This window comes from Grampus griseus (genome assembly GCF_964374135.1).
Source record: "Grampus griseus genome assembly, chromosome: 14".
NCBI lineage: Eukaryota > Metazoa > Chordata > Mammalia > Artiodactyla > Delphinidae > Grampus > Grampus griseus.
The window spans coordinates 6,250,371-6,272,914 of record NC_139008.1 but is presented as its reverse complement, the minus strand read 5'-3'; the positions used below and the strand labels follow the sequence as shown (position 1 = coordinate 6,272,914).

Genomic DNA, 22,544 nt, shown 5'->3' with positions numbered 1-22,544 from the left:
CTGGGGGAGTCAAGAAAGGGGACGCTGATCTGGGTCTTGCCTCACCATAGAGTGTGCACTCAGAGCTGATTCCTCTTCAGTGAATTACAGAACAGTAGCACCCTGTTCTGAGTTGCCAGGAACATCATCCCTCACTGTCTTACACCCCTGCTAAGGATCCTGAAAGACCCACACTTCCTCAACTCCAGTGGTCTGTGGTTGACCTGAGGGCAGACTCATTTCTGTGAAATGTAAGAACTAAAAATATTTCTAGTTAAAAAAATAATAAATTACTCCAAATTTGACTTAGGGAATCCCATAGCTAAGTGATCTTATGTCCTCAGTTTTCCCGGGACATTCTCAGTTTATACCTGTTGTTACAGCAGAATTAAAAACAAAAAATCTCAGTTTAGACAACAAATGCTATGATCACTCTACCCATAGCCTGTACAGGGCCTTCTCTCTTTTGAGGCTGAAGGAAGAACAAATGGTGGTTAAGAATTAATATTTAGCATTTTCCTCAGGAAAACTGTAAAGAGATTTAATTTGTTTCAAGTTCCATACCGTAACATTCCTGCCCAGTGCACTGCCTGCCAATATGTACGAAGAGCCTTCCCCACCTCCGCTCCACACCCTCTACACTCAATACTGTGCACAACAATGTTTCTCCTTTCTAAACTATGTGTTTTTGTCTTCCAGAATATCCAAAGTGACAGTTAAGCAGATAAGTTCATCCTGGCTCATGTACACAGGAGAAGACCCTTTCTCTCCCAGCTGCCCTGCTTTCTTTGGCGAGCCACCACTCATTCTGGGGTGGCCCACTGGAGTGGTACCACCACACACTTACTTCTGTCTGGTCACTACAGTAACTCAGCAGTGGGAATCTGGCTCCATGGCAGGCATCTGGAGGGTCTCAATGGAGCTCAGGTACCAGCAGCTTCACCCCTACTTACTTTTTCATGCTGATTGGCTTGCCTTTCTCTGCTTCCTTCTTCAGGTTCCTCACCAACATGTCTCCAATCTGGCTAATGATGGGGAACATCTAGATACAAAGTACAACATCATCTGAAGTTAAATGCAGACTCAAGTCCTAGAAGTACCTGGCTTTCCCAAGCATGGAGCAGTAAGTGGCATTTTATAAGGAATCTTAAAATGTCTCTTTTAGGATGTAAAGATAAAAGACCATCATTAGAAAACTCAAAATCAGCAGACTTCTCTTTGGAAAGGGACTATGATCTTATTTTCTACCTGTCCCTAGAGTCATTCCTTAAGTTTCTAGTTGAAAGTCTTCTTCTTTTCTTACCTCCTTGAGCTTTCCGCTGGTGAAGGCTGGAGACATCAACGATCGCAATCTCTTCCATTGTTCATCCTCAGACAGAGAGATGGCATTTTTCATAATTCCCGTTGGACCAAAAGACTAGAGTCAAAAGCAAAACACAGAGTCTTATTGGTACTGTCCCAAGGTGATTGACCAGATCTGGGAGCCTATTCTTGAAGCTCCAAAGAAATAGCTATCTGGAGAGGGCAGAAAGCAGAAGCAAGAAGAACTACAATCCTGCAGCCTGTGGAAAAAAAACTACATTCACAGAAAGATAGACAAGATGAAAAGGCAGAGGGCTGTGTACCAGATGAAGGAACAAGATAAAACCCCAGAAAAACAACTAAAAGAAGTGGAGATAGGCAACCTTCCAGAAAAAGAATTCAGAATAATGATAGTGAAGATGATCCAGGACCTCGGGAAAAAAATGGAGGTAAAGATCGAGAAGATGCAAGAAATGTTTAACAAAGACCTAGAAGAATTAAAGAACAAACAAACAGAGATGAACAATAAAATAACTGAAATGAAAACTACACTAGAAGGAATCAATAGCAGAATAACTGAGGCAGAAGAACAGATAAGTGGTCTGGAAGGCAGAATGGTGGAATTCACTGCTGCGGAACAGAATAAAGAAAAAATAATGAAAAGAAATGAAGACAGCCTAAGAGACCTCTGGGACAACATTAAACACAACAACATTCGCATTATAGGGGTCCCAGAAGGAGAAGAGAGAGAGAAAGGGCCTAAGAAACTATTTAAAGAGATTATAAGTCAAAAACTTCCCTAATATGGGAAAGGAAACAGCCACCCAAGTCCAGGAAATGCAGAGAGTCCCATACAGGATAAACCCAAGGAGAAACATGCTGAGACACATAGTAATCAAATTGGCAAAAATTAAAGACAAAGAAAAATTATTGAAAGCAACAAGGGAAAAATGACAAATAACATACAAGGGAACTCCCATAAGGTTAACAGCTGATTTCTCAGCAGAAACTCTATAAGCCAGAAGGGAGTGGCATGATATACTTAGTGATGAAAGGGAAGAACCTACAACCAAGATTACTCTACCCAGCAAAGATCTCATTCAGATTCAATGGAGAAATCAAAAGCTTTACAGACAAGCAAAAGCTAAGAAAATTCAGCACCACCAAACCAGCTCTGCAACAGATGCTACAGGAACTTCTCTAAGTGGGAAACACAAGAGAAGAAAAGGACCTACAAAAACAAACCCATAACAATTAAGAAAATGGTCATAGGAACATACATATCAATAATTACCTTAAACATGAATGGATTAAATGCTCCAACCAAAAGACACAGGCTTGCTGAATGGATACACAAACAAGACCCATATATATGCTGTCTACAAGAGACCCACTTCAGACCTAGGGACACATACAGACTGAAAGTGAGGGGTGGAAAAAGATATTCCATGCAAACGGAAATCAAAAGAAAGCTGGAGTAGCAATACTCATATCAGATAAAATAGACTTTAAAATAAAGAATGTTACAAGAGACAAGGAAAGACACTACATAATGATCAAGGGATCAATCCAAGAAGAAGATATAACAATTATAAATATATATGCACCCAACATAGGAGCACCTCAATACATAAGGCAACTGCTAAGAGCTATAAAAGAGGAAATCGACAGTAACACAATAACAGTGGGGGACTTTAACACCTCACTTACACCAATGGACAGATCATCCAAACAGAAAATTAATAAGGAAACACAAGACTTAAATAACACAACAGACCCGATAGATTTAATTGATATTTACAGGACATTCCATCCAAAAACAGCAGATTACACTTTCTTCACAAGTGTGCATGGAACATTCCCTAGGATAGATCACATCTTGGGTCAGAAATCAAGCCTCAGTAAATTTAAGAAAATTGAAATCATATCAAGTACCTTTTCTGACCACAGCGCTATGAGATTAGAAATCAATCACAGGGAAAAAACCGTAAAAATCCCAAACACATGGAGGCTAAACAATACATTACTAAATAACCAAGAGATCACTGAAGAAATCAAAGAGGAAATCAGAAAATACCAGAGATAAATGACAATGAAAATACGATGATCCAAAACCTATGGGATGCAACAAAAGCAGCTCTAAGAGCGAAGTTTATAGCCATACAAGCCTACCTCAAGAAAGAAGAAAAATCTCAAATAAACAATCTAACCTTACACCTAAAGGAACTAGAGAAAGAAGAACAAATAAAACCCAACGTTAGCAAAAGGAAAGAAATCATAAAGATCAGAGCAGAAATAAATGAAATAGAAACAAAGAAAACAACAGCAAAGATCAATAAAACTAAAAGCTGGTTCTTTGAGAAGATAAACAAAATTGATAAAGCATTAGCCAGACTCATCAAGAAAAAGAGGGAGAGGACTCAAATCAATAAAATTAGAAATGAAAAAGGAGAAGTTACAACAGACACCACAGAAATACAAAGCATCCTAAGAGATTACTACAAGCAACTCTGTGCCAATAAAATGGACAACCTGGAAGAAATGGATAAATTCTTAGAAAGGTATAACCTTCCAAGACTGAACCAGGAAGAAATAGAAAATAGGAACAGACCAATCACAAGTAATGAAATTGAAACTGTGATTAAAAATCTTCTAACAGGGCTTCCCTGGTGGCGCAGTGGTTGAGAGTCTGCCTGCCGATGCAGGGGACACGGGTTCGTGGCCCGGTCTGGGAGGATCCCACATGCCGCGGAGCGGCTGGGCCCGTGAGCCATGGCCTCTGAGCCTGCGTGTCTGGAGCCTGCGCTCCGCAACAGGAGAGGCCACAACAGTGAGAGGCCCACGTACCACAAAAAAACAAACAAACAAACAAAAAAACCTTCCAACAAACAAAAGTCCAGGACCAGATGGTTTCTTAGGTGAATTCTATCAAACATTTAGAGAAGAGCTAACACCCATCCTTCTCAAACTCTTACAAAAAATTGCAGAGGAAGGAATGCTCCCAAACTCATTCTATGAGTCCACCATCACCCTCATACCAAAACCAAACAAAGATACTACAAAAAAAGAAAATTACAGACCAATATCACTGATGAATATCGATGCAAAAATCCTCCACAAAATACTAGCAAACAGAATCCAACAACATAGTAAAAGGATCATACACCATGATCAAGTGGGGTTTATTCAAGGGATGCAAGGATTCTTCAGTATATGCAAATCAATCAATGTGATACACCATATTAACAAATTGAAGGATAAAAACCATATGATCATCTCAATAGATGCAGAAAAAGCTTTTGACAAAATTCAACACCGATTTATGATAAAAACTCTCCAGAAAGTTGGCATAGAGGGAACCTACCTCAACATAACAAAGGCCATATATGACAAACCCACAGCAAACATCATTCTCAATGGTGAAAAACTGAAAGCATTTCCTCTAAGATCAGGAACAAGACAAGGATGTCCACTCTCACCACTATTATTCAACATAGTTTTGGAAGTCCTAGCCACGGCAATCAGAGAAGAAAAAGATATAAGAGGAATACAAATTGGAAAAGAAGAAGTAAAACTGTCACTATTTGCAGATGACATGATACTATACATAGATGACATGATACTATACTAAAGATGCCACCAGAAAACTACTAGAGCTAATCAATGAATTTGGTAAAGTTGCAGGATACAAAATTAATGCACAGAAATCTCCTGCATTCCTATACACTAATGATGAAAAATCTGAAAGAGAAATTAAGGAAACACTCCCATTTACCATTGTTACAAAAAGAATAAAATACCTAGGAATAAACCCACCTAGGGAGACAAAAGACCTGTATGTAGAAAACTGTAAGACACTGATGAAAGATATTAAAGATGATACCAACAGATGGAGAGATATACCATGTTCTTGGATTGGAAGAATCAATATTGTGAAAATGACTATACTACCCAAAGCAATCTATTCAATGCAATCCCTATCAAATTATCAATGGCATTTCTAACAGAACTAGAACAAAATAATCTTAATTTGTATGGAGACACAAAAGACCCCGAATAGCCAAAAAAGTCTTGAGGGGAAAAAAACGGAGCTGGAAGAATCAGACTCCCTGACTTCAGACTATACTACAAAAGCTACAGTAATCAAGACAATATGGTACTGGCACAAAAACAGAAACATAGACCAATGGAACAAGATAGAAAGCCCAGAGATAAACCCATGCACCTATGGTCAACTAACCTATGACAAAGGAGGCAAGGATATACAATGGAGAAAAGACAGTCTCTTCAATAAGTGGTGCTGGGAAAACTGGACAGCTACATGCAAAAGAATGAAATCAGAACACTCCCGAACACCATACACAAAAATAAACTCAAAATGGATTAAAGATCTAAATGTAAGGCCAGACACCATCAAACTCTTAGAGGAAAACATGGGCAGAACACTCTATGACATCAATCACAGCAAGATCCTTTTTGACCCACTTCCTAGAGAAATGGAAATAAAAACAAAAATAAACAAATGGGACCTAATGAAACTTCAAAGCTTTTGCACAGCAAAGGAAACCATAAACAAGATGAAAAGACAACCCTCAGAATGGGAGAAAATATTTGCCAATGAAGCAACTGACAAAGGATTAATCTCCAAAATTTACAAGCAGCTCATGCAGCTCAACATTAAAAAAACAAACAACCCAATCCAAAAATGGGCAGAAGACCTAAATAGACATTTCTCCAAAGAAGATATACAGATTACCAACAAACACATGAAAGAATGCTCAACATCGTTAATCATTAGAGAAATGCAAATCAAAACTACAATGAGATATCATCTCACACCAGTCAGAATGGCCATCATCAAAAAATCTACAAACAATAAATGCTGGAGAGGGTATGGAAAAAAGGGAACCTTCTTGCAGTGTTGGTGGGAATGTAAATTGATACAGCCACTATGGAGAACAGTATGGAGGTTCCTTAAAAAACTAAAAATAGAACTCCCATACAACCCAGCAATCCCACTAATGGGCATATACCCTGAGAAAACCATAATTCAAAAAGAGTCATGTATCAAAATGTTCATTGCAGCTTTTTTTACAATAGCCAGGACATGGAAGCAACCGAACCGTCCATCAACAGATGAATGGATGAAGAAGATGTGGCACATATATACAATGGAATATTACTCAGCCATAAAAAGGAACAAAACTGAGTTATTTGTAGTGAGGTGGATGGACCTAGAGACTGTCATACAGAGTGAATAAGTCAGAAAGAGAAAAACAAATACTGTATGCTAACACATATATATGGAATCTAAAAAAAAAAAATGTTCATGAAGAACCTAGGGGCAAGATGGGAATAAAGATGCAGACTTACTACAGAATGGACTTGAGGATACAGGGAGGGGGAAGGGTAAGCTGGGACAAAGTGAGAGAGTGGCATGGACATATATACACTACCAAACGTAAAATAGATAGCTAGTGGGAAGCAGCCACATAGCACAGGGAGATCAGCTCGGTGCTTTGTGAGCACATAGAGGGGTGGGATAGGAAGAGTGGGAGGGAGGGAGATGTAAGAGGGAAGAGATATGGGGACATATGTATATGTATAACTGATTCACTTTGTTATAAAGCAGAAACTAACACACCATTGTAAAGCAATTATACTCCAATAAAGATGTTAAAAAGAAACAGTAAGTGATTTCATGAAGTGTTTTAGTATGGATAAAATAATAAACTATAAAAATACAAAAAGAATTGCTCTACTAAGACCCTGATAAGAGGAAAAGACAAGCTACTCACTGTGACTATAAAAGAATGGTTAGAGGGAGATTGATGGGGAAGTAATATTTCTATACATTGATTGTGGTGGTAGTTACACAAATCTACATCTATGATAAATTTTCATAGAGTAACACACACACACTCACAGCAAATGAATGCACATAAAACTGATAAAATCTGAATAAGCTATGTGGATAGTATCAATGTCAATTTCCTACTTTGATACTGTACTATAATTATGCAAGATATTAACCTTTTGGGGAAACAGGATGAAGGGTTTCCTTCACAGCACCTTCCTGTATTTTTCTCTTTTGACAATATCCTGTGAATTTATAATTATTACAGAATAAATATTTAATAAATAAATAATATTTAAACTTAGAAATGGATGCTTACCCTCCGGTTTGTGAAGACAGAATAACATTCTTTCACTAGCACTGTTTTGATTATGTCTGGATCTGTGACAACCAACAGAGGCTGTTGACCTTCATAACACCTGTGTAGGGAAAAGAGATGTGATTAAATTTAATGATCTGGTTTCTGCAGCTGGACTCACAGCTTAAGTCCAGATTCTCATCCTGACATTACATAATCCTTACTCGTAGAGATCATGGTTAGAAATAACATTAGAACATTTGTTAAGTCTAGGTGTTGTTTACATGGGTTATTTCCTATGCCATTCTCCATAACTTTTATAGGTTTAAAATATTTCATTATCAAAAAGGAAGTTAGCTTAGTAAATAATTGAAGGCAAGTAAATTGTCTAAGAATGAAAAAACTAATTAATTAAGGAGAGTCCACCCACTCATTTTTGAAGATATATCAAAAGCATGAAAAAGGCCTATGAAACTTATAGACACATTGATCATAAATATGTAAAATGTGTCTGCAAATGGAAGAAGATTTGGAATACTCCACAAGTGAGAGTGGGATTATGAAAGATTTTCTCTGCTCTATTTTCTAAAATTTGCTTTCTAGTTCATAATTTTTAAAAGGAAATATTATATTAACTAATAAGGAGATATCCTTGGTAGCATCAAGGTTAGAAAAATTTGAAACAAAAGGACAAAGAGAATAAAGAAATTCAGAGGAGCATGTATAATTCATTTTTTTTTCTTCATCTATATGATTCTTTTTTAATTCATTTTTAAAATATGTTCTTTTCATTACTTATATTTATTCTTCGACATGGGTCCCAAGTGGGCCTCAGGCTCCGTGTAGGTGACAGCCATTAGCAGCAGGGCAGGCCTACGTTTGACCCACCTAACCACATAAAGCCGACTCCTCAGATGTGAGACATCCCAATTTGGCCTGATCTCCTGACTGTCAGGATGCCCGTTCATGGGAATGGGCCACTGGCATGAGGTTGACTCTAAGTTAATCACACTGTCTTCCGGCATTTTGTTTCCTCTATCAATCGTTTGCGATGGCTAGAACACAATGGAAGGTTTTCTGCATGGTACCTATTATTCCTCTGACTTCACACAGGAATTTCAGATGGTTTTGTGATCACATATAAAAATGGATGAGAACCAGTGCATTATTCCCCCCCCCAAAAAAATTCTAAAACTCAAGAGGGTTTAAGTGGGTGTCATGTGCATTTAGTGTTGAAGCAGTGACGGAAGGGATTGAAGAGGTACTTAATCTGCTCTTCCATCTGATTGACCATATTACTTGGATGATTCCCTTCTTCCCATCATGTTTTTTCAAAAACACCTGGGTGGAGAAGAGATCGTGGTTTGGGGTGACACTTTATATTCAGATGTCACTCCAGCCTTAGTATTTCTTGTATTACCAGTTAAAATTCAGATTTTTGGCCCTATCCCAGATCATATTGATTTGGTATGCTGATGGGTGGGGTCAAAGTTCTGCATTTATAACAAGTTCTCCCAGGTGGTTCTCATTTACACCCAAGCATGAGAACCATTTTCTAATGAGAGAACTGGGATCCACCATGAAAAAGTGACTCTATCCAGAGCTCACAAGTATTAAATGTTGGAGGGGCAGTTGGAGCTGGTCCAGTAGTGATCCACGGCTATGTGCTCTGTCCACTCAATCACATTGACTTTTGGGGCCATGGCAACTCAGCAGGGCCCTATGGTTTCCGAGGACTTGATCAGAGAAGATGAAGAGGTACAGAGAGGCAGAGCCTTCTCCTATTTCCTTTTGGCAAACAGTCACTACATTACACCTCTCCTGCTGCTCTCATCAAACCTACAAAACTCCTAAAGTCTGTGAGCCCACATGACACACTCTGGGTTAGATGTATCCCACATCTCTTCAAAGTCAGAGAAAAATAGTAGATAAAACAATAACTGAATACAATTACATTGGAAAGTCTTGGCTGAAAATTAAAAACAATAACAAAAAAACCTCCATACTTGTAGAGAATGTAAAAAGCTGAGCAGAAATTGTTTCCTATTTTCTTTACCTGTAACCCCCAGCTCTTTTTCCAAAAGGACATATTAAACGCAGAACTTAAATAAAGGATTCTTGGCTTTTAATTAAGTGAATCATGTGGAAAAGGGTCAAAAAATGCATTTATGGGCACATATTAGAATGTTCTGGAATAATGCATTTTATGCAATTAAATGCAACCTAAGGAAAGAAAAATGGAGAAGGGGGGAAGAGTGACACTGGACAGAAAGCGATGTTAGGAGTCCCTGGGCCTCAAAGTCTGGAGAAAAGTGATGACCTGCAAATCTCCAGGCCTAATTCAGACTGTAGACCTGGACACCTGGCTGACACCTGGGATCCCTGGTAGAAAGAACAAGACTCCAAAGCTTTACAATAGACTTCATCCCAAGAAGCTCTGGACTGAGATTGTCTTCCATACCACAGGGGGCGCCACATCATAACAAGTCTATCCGATGGAACTTTCCAGAATACTCACCCCCATATTTTTCCATACTTTTTAAAACATCCATTGTCAAACTCCCAAAGACCCTGCAAGAGAAACAAAATTAGATTATTAAACTAAATGTATTGAACACTACCTCTTTTGGGGACAAAAGTACCTTGAAACCCATGAAATCAGGCTTACTATTTTCCACTGGCAGGTGGAAGGAAGTTCATATTCAGAGACTTCTTAGGGGAAATGAAGGGGAAAAAGGAGATATTGGAACAGAGAATTTTAAATCACTCTTGCATTTTCTCTATTACAGATACTAAATGTTTACCTTTGCCTGTGAATACTAAGTACCTCCTTGTCTTTCGTGAGAAAACTGAAGTGAAGGGTAAGTTAGATCGGCCTATACACACTTTCATCTCCTTGTTAAGCAGCCTTTTCATTTATCTCATGAGCCCTCTCTAGATTTCTAGAAGAATTAGGAAAAGACACCAGCGACCTTTTTAGTCCAGCAGATTTAAGTAAGTCTAAGGGGTGTGTGTTGAGTGAGAAAATAAATGAGTGAATGAATGACAAAGTAGATCACCTTCTAGTTTTCCAGCTCAACACAGAAAAGATGGGGAGTTACCACAACTACAAACAACACCACCAATTAAAACACTTGCCCTGAATTTTCCCTCTGTTGCTTAAAGGAAAACAAACTTCCTGTTACTAAGTTTCTGCTGTGATATTTGATGGTTTACCTATGAAAATGAAGGTCTCAGAAACATGGGTCTTGGAGTGCATCTACTAAGGAGTTCATCCGGGAAAGGTGGAAAATAAATTATTGCTTTTTCAGAGAGAAAACAGTTCATGAAGTTCACAGGCAGTAATGAGACAATGAAGACCTCAGTTGGGAGAATCAGGATCTGAGAAACAAGGCTTATGTCTGCAGGAAAGGAAATCTGAGCCAGAGAGCAGCCTACACACAAGGCTCTGCCCCCTGGACACATGGACGTAGCTCATGACCTTCATTTCAGGGGCCAGGCCCTGGGCAAGGCATCAGAGCTGGATTAATATCAAGGCTCAGCCAGAATTCATAGTCCATATGCCACCTAGTACATTCTACTGAGTTCAGTTCAATTTTTAATAACTTTGTCAAATCATATCCTTTCTAGTGATTTTGTATATGTGATTCTGCCTTTTTTTTTTTTTTTTGCGGTACGCGGGCCTCTCACTGCTGTGGCCTCTCCCGTTGCGGAGCACAGGCTCCGGACGCGCAGGCTCAGCGGCCATGGCTCACGGGCCCAGCCGCTCCGCGGCATGTGGGATCTTCCCGAACCGGGGCACGAACCCGCGTCCCCCGCATCGGCAGGCGGACTCAACCACTGCGCCACCAGGGAAGCCCGATTCTGCCTTTTTATTTTTTTTTTAAACCCCACAACTTATTTAGTGGTTAAATACCTGAAGTAACTAGACAACCACCATCTTGTCTCCGTTACACCTACTCACTGCTCAGATGCATCCATAAGGTGCTTTCTCTGGAGGCACAGAAGTAAAGCAAAAAGCTCTTGCTCCACCCCTCGAAACACAGAAGATGTCAGGGTTATAGCAAAAATGGAGTAGAGCCACAGAAATAACTGCAGGCATTAGCAGTTCTTGAGATAATTCAAGTAGGTGCAAATTACCCGACATTGAATACTCAGGCTGCGTTAGAAACTGAAGTTACCAAGCAATCCAGGAGGAAGAAAAAAATGCTACCCAGAGCTTATGCTACCAACAGGAAAGCCTGACTGTAGTGTAGGCAGCTTAATAAGCCACGACCAGGCACCCTCTTCATGCTTTTCTCCTAATACTAAGGGGATGGTGCCTTCCTGGGAATCTTCCACGGGAATCCAGGTGGCAGAAAGAAAATCCTCTTCACAATACTCACCAGATGGAAAATCAAGTTCTGTGCTGAATCAGCTAGAGAGCTTGGCCGTCTGAGGCCGCAAAACCTGAGGCTCCTAACAGCTAAAAATAGAGGTGTGTTGTAAAATTGGCCATGTGCTGGGTGGGGTCCATGATATTTCTGGAAAGTGTGAAACCTCAGAACTTCCTCCTGAGGAGGGGCAGTTTTACTATACTATTCAGCTGAGATTTGCCACCATAAGAAGCAAAGCTGGAGCTCAAACAACACACACCTTTCGGTAGGACAGAATATTTCCAAAATAAGGCAGAGGTCTCGGCCCAGGAATCCCCAGCTTCTTAAAACGTCCATGTGAATAAGTCCCATATCTGTAAAGTGAAAGAGGAAACCAGGTCACAGGAATTGTGGAATAGTGGTGCTGGAGCTGGCCAGTCACTGACTCAGAACTGGAACAGTCAACCTAAGGAGATAGCATGTAGGCAATAAAAAATACCAGCAGCTCCAAAAGCAATCATTACATTCACTCATCATCTCCTTGCCCACCACCAATACGAGACCCATTAAAGGTAATGACGATTAGCTAAAGGCAGCTGAAGTCTTCACAGTTCCAATCTTAGAGTGAATACTTTATAAATGTTTCTAATTGGAGTGGTCCTGAGAGGTTCAGGCTGCAATTCTTCCAGGGAATTCACTCATATTTATTTGGTAACTTGACTCTTAGATGATTTGGAGATTCTTATTCTAGGTAGAAAGGGAAAATTTCTTTTTCTGTTCCAATAATGAGATTTTGCTTAACTTCGTCTGCAAAACAACAGTTATTGAGAGCCTACTGTGACATTGTTCTTACAATTTGCATGGAGATTTTTATGCTTTTCTTTCCCTCTGTATCCTGACCCCATTTTAGGATTTAATTCTTCTTAAGTCCAACTTCATAATCAAGCCTTAGAGAATAACAGTGTCCTAATTTCTATAAAATACAAACTGTGTTCAAGGCTTCCATTGGCATCATAGAAATGTGAGCACCTTTCAGCTACACTCAAGTCTCTGTTGTCAGGCAATTTGCTTGATTTGCCCTACAGAGAAGGGTGACTGACCATATGTTCCCTCAATATAACTGTATAAGTGAACCAATGACTAGAGGATCCATTTCCAGACCGTTCTTTCTCAAATGGTATCTGGTCCTCCAACCTGTGATACTCACCTGCTAAACACAGTACCAGGCACACTCGTTTTTTTCAAGATCCTCAATCACAGATTAGTTTGTTTACTGCCTCTGTGCGCCAACTACCTCAAAAAGCCATTAAGGCTGGTGCTTCCTACAGCTGGTGTACGTGAAACTCATCTTAATGTGCTCTGTGTGGAATCCCACAAATGGGGGGTTTGAAATCTTGCAGGTCTTCTCAGTCTGGTGTTTCTGAGAATTGACAGAGCGGAGGAAAAGAGAGGTTGAGGGGAAGAGGTTGCTGGCAATGGTTTTAGTGATGAAATTGCTAGGCCGCCAAAACTAACTCTGTGGGGGCAAATTAGAAAGGTATGGCTGGAAAGTGTGCTATGTAGAAATGCTTCAACATGCTCTGCAAGCCCTTTTAGCTAAAAGTGGGCCTTGCAAACTTCAGGTACCTCCCTGAAGACAGCAAAAGAGGCATTGTGCAACACAGAATGAATAACCATAAAATGTTGCAGAATGTTTGATTAAGACTTTTTTCTTCTTTGAAGCTTAGTTTTTAAGGTCTTACAGGTTCCAAATATTCTGTACAAATCCATCAAATCTTATGTGATAAAATAAACCCAAAAATTGCCTGAAAGAAACTGTGCTTGAAGAGGCAGCAGAGGCACTTTGGCCAAGCCCAGCTGGGTGTTTAGATCCTTCCTCCAGAAAAGTTGGTGCAGGTGTGAGCACCAACTTCCAAAATGCGAGTGACTTGGGCTATTCCAACCCCAGTTCCTTCCTTCGCCTTCACAACCAGGGCAAATCAATTTCCCTTTCTGAACTTTCAACGTGTTACATGAACTCTCAGATTTCTATGCTGATGCTAAAGCTCTCAGAGACGAGAGGAAAAGCTGAAAGAAATGAATATAATTTCAAGATTTCTGCCAAGTGTCCTCTCCTCTAAAGATTTCTCATTTGGGGGTAGATAGCTCTGCATAGTACAGGGTGGGGGAATTGAGCCTTGGAAGAGGATGCCATAGGAGGGACACAGGAAAGGGGGAAGAGCTGATATGAAGTGAAGGGCGATCAATTTCCAGCCCCTGGGTGACAAGGTGCCCTGTGTAAATGACATCTGGGGAGGGAGGGAAGGAAGCAGGAACCCCCTGAGTGACACAGGGGCCAATCCTTCTACACGGCTCTTGCAGCAGATACCGAACCCAGAAGGTGAAGATCATGAGACAAATCCCAAGTTACTTCATGCCTCCAGGATCCCCAGAGCTTGGGAAGGGGACAGCACCCCACTGCGCAGGGACCAGTTGTTTTAAATCTTCCCCTGGTGGATTCTGGTTGATTAGTCCGGGTCCATGGAAACTGGTAGTCAATCATCCCCAGGAGCAAATAACGTCACTAAACCCTCCTAGCTACAGAAGATAAAAACTTGGCGGGGTGGTGGTAGAGAGGGTGTTTGTTGGTTACTCGTTCAACAGAACTGGGTTAAGATCGATAATAACCCCTTTGGTGTTTGTAGCACCCACAGCTTAAGCAACTTTCCCTCCACTAACTGATCCTCAAAACAGTAAAGGGAAAGTGGGACCTGATGAGCACCCCGAGTCCAAGGTTACAGAGGAAATCAGAATCACAGATACTCACAGATAGAGGAGTACCAGGCTGGTAGCCAGGAGAACCCAGGTTTCCACGGAAAAGCTCAGGATCAGGTCCATGGCCACTCTCCTCGGTGATTCTCTCCTCTGAGTTTCTTCTCAGCTGCGTGTGTTACTCTTTGCCTGCCTGCTTCCTTTCACATCCAGGGATGATTCACTGAGGCTGAAATGTTTATGTCCTGGGAAGGTGGTGGAGCTGGAGCTGCAGCCAATAGAAGGGTTACCTGTGCTCCACCTGCATGAGCCCTCCCTGCCTTGATAGCTGGCATCACGGACAGTCCAGTTTGACCTCCCTTGACTTCATATTCTGTGGCCATTCAGTAACAACTCAATCAGTGTTATCAGTAATTTCAAAGGTTACAGAAACTCAAATAAAACCACTAGCCACAAATATCCTCTAAACTGCCCTTTTCTCTGTAACTGCCTGAACTCCAAAACTTGAAATCCTTCAGACATGCTAGGTCTACTAATCTTTACCATGCAGTTTCCTCTGCCTAGATATCCTGGTTTCTCCATAAGGCACCTACTCATCCTTCAAATCCCAGCTCAGAAAGCACATTGTTTTAGAGACTTCCCTAAACAATAGGAATAACCACTTCCTCTTCTGGATGACTTCTGTCGTGCCCCCCCCAACACACACACACGCGCGCACACACACACACACACACACACACACAATTCTATTATTGTCCTTCTATCCTCCAGAACCATTGTTGGTTTCCACACCTATTTCCCTTAAGAGATTGAGAGTTTGGGCTACAGTCTGAGTATTAGTCACCCTTATGCCCCTGGTACCTTGCAGAATGCTTTCTGCAGCATGGACATCGGAAAGGTTGGTGGTAGTGAGAACTCCGGGCCCCTGTGTGTCTGTTTCCTGTGGCTATTTGGTGACCGCATCATCTTCTGTATCGTTAATACAACAAGAGGGCCTGGCTGTGCCTTGGCCACCATCACTGCACGTTCAGGATGATCCATCAGGGTTCTGTTGACAAGAGGGCCCCCAAAGGAGAGACAAGACATGGACCATGTGGTGATGGCTGCACCAAGGGTATCCATTCAGTCTTCCTGTCCCGCCCCTCAGAGGGTCCTTCAGTGGACAGCAGTTACACAGATTCTTAACGAAAGAATGACCCCCTCTCTCTGGAAAGGCCACAAGTGCAAAATCAATGAGGGTGAAGGGAGTGAAGTGGAGAAAGCATCCCAGTGACCAAGTGGACCTCCAACCTCCTTATCCACCAGTGATGTGGCACATACAGCAAACAAGTCTCCATAAAGAAAACATGAGGTTTTTCTATGGGGCAAAGTGGGGGGAGGGGGGGTCAGAGCAGATGCTTCCTTATCATTGACTAGATGGAAAATATTTAAGGGGTAGCAAGGTGTTACTAAGGAGGAGGTCTGTAGTAGAAGTCAGTGGCATCTGTGAGCCCCCACCCCATTCCTCATGGGAGAAATTAGAGGACTGAGGGTCTGAAATTTACACTGGTTCATTGTCTTCCCTCTGACCAAAATGCTGTATCTCCTTGGCCTGAGAAACTGTGAATTATATGAAAAACAAAACCTCAAAAGTTCTTAAACTCAGTAGGAACACAGGACGTTTAAGCTGTGTTTGTGCACTTCCTTCTCCCTTTATCCTTCTCATTTTCAGTCCTTCTGGAGCAAGCGATACTCACCTCTTGCCAATACATTCCATCCCTCTGGCCTGAAAGTCCCCAGGGTTGCCCAACACTGGCCTGAGTGGGTGGAGGTCTCATTGGTAAATTATAGTAAGTCCCAACTATGTCACCTGCCTTTTTTATTTCCTTGGGACCTTGTCATGCAACATGAAATTTCTACCATCATAGCTTGTCAACTTTGGGTTCAGACTTTCTCCAGGAGGCACCTGTTAAAATCCATAGCTGCCACTGGAAATACAATGCCTGAATATATCTGTTCATCCACGCATTGATTCAAGGCCAAGTGGGTGAATGTCAGGTGCAGGTATTGTGCTGGGCTGGGGGCTAGAAGCCCATACAGTCCCCTACCTTGAGAGCAGCTTCCCAGAGGAGGGAGTGAGACACACAACCAAGGTTAGTATGTAGCATACCTCTGGAACCTCTAGGATAATGGAGCCCTACAGAGAGGTCATGAAGGAGAGAGGTGGATACAAGCTTGAGTACCAACAAAAGACAGGCCTGGGAAGCTGGAAGATGATCCTGAGGAAAAGTAGCATAGAAAGTCCCACAAATTCTTATGCATTTCTGCCCTCTTTCGGTACCTTCTCTGGGCGCTCTTAAGTAGGGTCATGATACAATCCCCAGTTTATAGATACAGAAACTGAGGCTCAGGGACTGCAGGTGGCTTCTCAACAGCTATTGATCACAACATGTCACATGTAAGCTAACATGAAGATAGATTGGCAAGTCTTCTGCACTGAAATGCCAGTATTCAACGTTTGCTGTTTCACGATGAGGGTCACTATGTGAAATAGTGAGACCCAAGACTACAACAGCAAATTGGTTACAATTCTGGCTCCTACCTCCATAGCTACCCCTGCCCAGGAGCTCCCCCACGGGTCTCCAGAACCAAGGACTCTATCTCACCTCACCGAGAATAAAGACAGGTGCAGGTTATGAGGACACTAGGGTCTTGTGTGTAGGATCCACCTCTCTATGTTCCCAACTGAGAGGAACACAAAATACATCCCACATGGGATGACTGGGGTGTCATCTGATAACTTCTGACAACTTAGTTCACTCAACTAAACCCACAGCCTTTCTTATTCTTCTTGGAAACAAAACCATTGTGGAAACTATATGCCTTCATCTTCCTCCAAAACATATACTGGGCTACAATGATTTTTCTCACTAAACCCACAGGACCATCTGCTGCCCTATTCGCCTCAGGGCCTGGTCCAGCTGGTTAGAATCTATCCCAGAGGCGATAGGCTAGTCATTGTTTAGGACTGAAATTTTGCAAGTACCCAGTTCTAATCAATGCAAATGGCCTTGCTCTGCGAGGGGAAATAATAGAAGGCATGATCTTTGTGCCCCTTCATTCCACAGCAGGGCACACCTAACTTAAAAGTCTGACAGACTAAGATTGTGAAGGAAGACGTGTGCCTGAATATCAACCCCCACCCCACATCCCTCATCTACTCATTTGTGCGCTAATGGGCTTGGCATGTACTTTCAAAGCTCTGTTCTCAGCGCTTAGGGTACAGATACAACTAAGACCCAGACAATAATCAGGTTGAAGATAGAGACAAATAAACAGGTAATTATAGTACAGTATAACCCAGTTAAAGTAATTATATAGATATAAGAAACACAGTGTCCTCATCAACTGTAAATGGCTTATCTGCTTTTTCAGTCCTGAGTAATCAAAGTTGAGTTAACAATTTTGTATTATAGTCTTGAAGGTTACTAAGAGAGTAGATCTTAAATGTCCTGACCACACACACAAAAACTGTAATTATGTGAGGTGATGAATATGTTAACTGACCTTATTTTGGTAATCATTTTGCAATATATACACGTACCAAATCAGCATGTTGTACACCTTAAACTTACAAAATATGTGTCCCTTTTTTACAAATAAGCAAACTGCAGCACAGAAAGGTTAAGTGACTAGCCAAGGACGCATAACTAACTACTAGCATAGCTGGGATTCAAACCTAGATCTTCTAGTTTTATAACCCAAGGTCTTAACTTTACCAGGCCCTTCCTTGCCCAAGAATTAGTGGAATGACTGGGTCTAGAGCCCAGGTCCTCTGAGAGGGTAGTGACCCAGAGCTCTGACCCAACCTAGAGACAAGGCAAGGCCCCCTAGCAAGCCTGTCAGTGGGGAGTGGGGTAAGGCAGGGCTATGCTCTTTCTGACCCACACATACCTCACCATGCAGAAAGCCCCGCTACACACCCCCTCCCCTATGCCCAGAAGCAGAAGCACTTTCATAGACTTTACAGCAAAGGGAAGAAGAAGAGGAAGACTTCCTCTGGCTGCTCACTTTCTCCACAATCCCAGAATTTTTATCATTATAAACTAACCACTAACATCTCTACTGCAAAGTACAGTTTATAAAGTTCTTTCGTGTCTCTCTTAATTGATCCTCATGAAATCTCTGTGAGATAAGCAGTGCTGGGACTATTTAATTCCCACTTTACAGATGTGGAAACAGAAGCTCAGGGTGGGGAAAGGTCTTGCCCAAGCAATTAAATCATGAATCCAGGAAATAGAGCCACATCTTGTGATTCAAAATTGTGCCAGTGGCATATATGGTTGGGCTCCAAAGGGCCTCCTGAAATAAGTTGGCAGGTTATAGCTTATCACATGGGATAAATATTTCCTTCCGCTCCTCCCACCATGCTTCCACTGTTGTGCAAATGCTACAGAGGTGATTTTGGCCACAAAAATGACAGCACACCCTTCTGCCTACTAAATTTTATGTATTCACTGAACTCATGGTGTCAGCAGATAGGGGATGTTGCAAACAGTTCTGACATGTAGCAATCAGAATCATTTGGGTTTCCAAGAAGCAGGAAGTAAAAAATGATGAAATGAATGAGTGGGGCTTCCCTGGTGGCACAGTGGTTAAGAATCCGCCTGCCAGTGCAGGGGATGTGGGTTCAAGCCCTGGTCTGGGAAGATCCCACATGCCACGGAGCAACTAAGCCCGTGCGTCACAACTAGTGAGCCTGCCCTCTTGAGCCTGCGAGCCACAACTACTGAGCCTGCGTGCCACAACTACTGAAGCCCGCACACCTAGAGCCCCTGCTCCACAACGAGAGAAGCCACCGCAATGAGAAGCCCGCGCACCACAATGAAGAGGAGCCCCTGCTGGACACAACTAGAGAAAGCCTGCGTGCAGCAACGAAGACCCAACGCGGCCAAAAATAAAATAAATAAATTTATAAAAGAAAGAAAAAAGAAATCAATGAGTGAAAGGGGACTCACAGGCCAGGAGGCAAATTTCAGAAGACCACGAGGAAGGTAATTAATGAAACAGCAAGTGTAAGATGAAGGGAAAGACGAACATCGCAGGTTATTTTGCAAAAGAGGGGGTGAAGGGCTGGCAGTCTCTCCTAATTTTTGCAGTAACCACCTAATGAGTTTTGCTTGACCCTACGCTGGCCTCATCCTGAGAACCCCCTACTCTGCCACCAGACAGAACCTGTTAAAACCCATTAAAATGTTACACTTATAACATTCTTCTGTTGTTCAAATCTCTCCAACCACTCCCATCATCCACAGGATAAAATCCAAATGCCTTGTGGTGGCAACTCAAGAACCTTGTTGGACACTTAGGTTGCTTCCATAGCTTGGCTACTGTAAACAGTGCTGCAGTGTGCAAATTTATGTTTTCATATTCTTGGGATAAATGTCCAGAAGTGGAATTGCTGGGTTATATGGTAGTGCTACTCTTAGTTGTTTGAGGAACCTCCATCCTAGTTTGCATAGTGGCTGGACCAACTTATATTCCCACCAACTGCAGGAGAGTCCCCTTTCTCCACTTCACTGCCAACACTTGTTGTTTCTTGTCTTTTTTTTTGCGTTACGCAGGCCTCTCACTGTTGTGGCCCCTCTCGTTGCAGAGCACAGGCTCCGGACGCGCAGGCTCAGCGGCCATGGCTCACGGGCCCAGCCGCTCCGCGGCATGTGGGATCTTCCAGGACAGGGACACGAACGCGTGTCCCCTTCATCGGCAGGCGGACTCCCAACCACTGCGCCACCAGGGAAGCCCTTTCCTTTTTATTGATCGTGTTTAAATGCCTCCTCTTACCACCTGCGGTGTGTGGAGACACTGAGTCATAAATGTTCAGGACATTATTTCCTGGATTCTAATTGGGGCTGGGGGTGTCTGTCCAGCTGTGTGAGCTCAGGGCCCTGAGCAGGCCCTCCAGCCTCAGGTCTCCCCACCCCTGTAGGATGTCAAAGACCCTGGGTTGAAATTCCTCGCACTCTCCTCCTCCTACCCTGGAGCAGAAATTATTTCTAAAAATTCCCAAAGTGAGTGCATTGTTGACACAGAAAAAACAAATCCCAAAGGAACCAAAAAGAGGAGTAAGGAGAGCTCATTCCCTCCTTACAGACACAGTGTATTTATAAAATTCAGTCAGGACTTCCAGGCAGGGCAGGGAATAGGGCGAGGAAAGTAAGGCATTCCACTTGAGCAGAAATTTGCCAAAAATCTGTGATCAAGACAAATTATATTCTAACCTACTATTTAAAAAAATCAATCTTAATGCAAAAACATCTAGGAAGAACAAAATATCAAAATTTTAAAGAAAGATAGTATCAGTAGATCAGTTTTATTTAGTCATCATGGTTCATCTAGTTAATGGCACTCATGCTGCAGGGTTCACGGGTAAAGTATTCTCATTCTGCACGTACATTGAATTGAGTCAGAAAGTGAAATGGGTTGATGGATGGATAGAGAGATGGGAAAATGGGTGATGAAACAGAGAAAGCAAAATGCGAATTATTCAGTCCAGAAGGTGGTAGATAGGTGTTTACTGTAAGATTTTTTCCATCTTTCTGTTCAAATTTTCTGTATTTGAATTTTTTAAATAAAATTTTAGGAAGGAATAACTAACAATATTTTTAAGAGTTTCAATATCTTTCAAAAATTTCCTCTCTTCTCACTTTCCTCCCCCATGCAGACCTTCACCATTTCTGACCTAGACAATGACCACAGCCTCCTGTCTGATCACCTATCACAGGGCAGCCTTTGCACACCTAATCAGGGCGTCCCCGATTGACCCCTCCCACAGTCCCACACGGCCTGTGCCTCATCTAGGTGATAGGTGACACCCCAGCTGTGTCCCTGACCCCCCGCCTCAGACCTTATGCTGCATTGGACTGGAGTTTTTGCAGGTCCCTGCACAGCCCATGCGACCTCACACCTCCCCACCTTTGCTCAGGCTGCTCCACCTGCTTATTCCCTCCTGAATGCCTCTTCAACATTCCTCTCAGAAGCTTAAACATGGTGGGTTTAACACAAGCATTTACTTCTGAAGCTGCCTGAAGCCCCCATAAAATGCACTAAAGAGCTTTCTTTTTTTAATAATTTTTAAAATATTTATTTATTTTTATTGGGTTGCACCAGGTCTTAGTTGCAGCTCGCAGGCTCCTTAGTTGTGGTTCGCTGGCTCCTTAGTTGTGGCACACAAACTCTTAGTTGCAGCATGCATGTGGGATCTAGTTCCCTGACCAGTGATCGAACCCAGGCCCCCTCCATTGGGAGCGCGGAGTCTTCACCACTGGGCCACCAGGGAAGTCCCTAAAGAGCTTTCTTAAAAGGCATAAATCCACAGGGACAAAGACAACCAGATAGGAGACCACAGCCACCAACTGTTTGAACCTACAAGTAGATGTAGCCAAGCGTCATCAAGAGCTCTTCGCGCAAGACACCTTCCCAAGTTCTCCCCTTAGTCCTCAGAATAACAGTACATAGAAGGTTCTCTCATTATCACCCCCTTTTTACAGGCACAGGGGAGTTAGGTCACTTGGACGAGGTCACATAGCCACAGAGCCAAGCTTTAAACCCAGGTGGTCTGGCCCCAGAGTCTATGCCCATGACCACTGTGTATCTGCCATGAAAGCACTCACTTGGCAGAGCAGAGAAAACTGAAGCTGATCCCACAGCACTCGGGAGACAGGAGTAAACAGAACCATGCCGCTGGAGGCCAGAAAGACCCAGGAACTGCATGCACCAGGTACCTCTGTAACTGGAAGTGTTAAGTGAGGGTGAAAACAGAGGACTGTTTAAAGTCTATGTAATAAAGTATTAGACTTCCCTCTTGTACTTGGTTGAATAATGTTCCCCCAAAATTCATGTCCACCAGCAATTTCAGAATATGACCCTATTTGGAAATAGGACTTTCAGATGTAATTAGGTAAGTAAGATGAGGTTATACTGGAGTAGAGTGGGCCCTAATTCAATGATTGAACAGACACAC

General features: G+C 42.2%; 1 protein-coding gene across 1 annotated transcript in view; it reads right to left on the bottom strand.

Moving 5' to 3' along the window:
• Window positions 1–14,835, bottom strand: part of LOC309832235 (uncharacterized protein) — an 85,366-nt gene extending 70,531 nt beyond the window's left edge. The window contains exons 1-6 of the mRNA XM_082669860.1: window positions 14,598–14,835; window positions 12,072–12,165; window positions 9,955–10,007; window positions 7,458–7,557; window positions 1,283–1,396; window positions 933–1,021 (exon numbers count right to left, since the gene is read on the bottom strand). Coding sequence (XP_082525986.1) covers window positions 933–1,021; window positions 1,283–1,396; window positions 7,458–7,557; window positions 9,955–10,007; window positions 12,072–12,165; window positions 14,598–14,668 — 521 coding nt within the window. The 5' untranslated portion in view covers window positions 14,669–14,835. The remainder of the gene's footprint in view (window positions 1–932; window positions 1,022–1,282; window positions 1,397–7,457; window positions 7,558–9,954; window positions 10,008–12,071; window positions 12,166–14,597) is intronic.
• Between the last annotated feature and the right edge of the window lie 7,709 nt (window positions 14,836–22,544).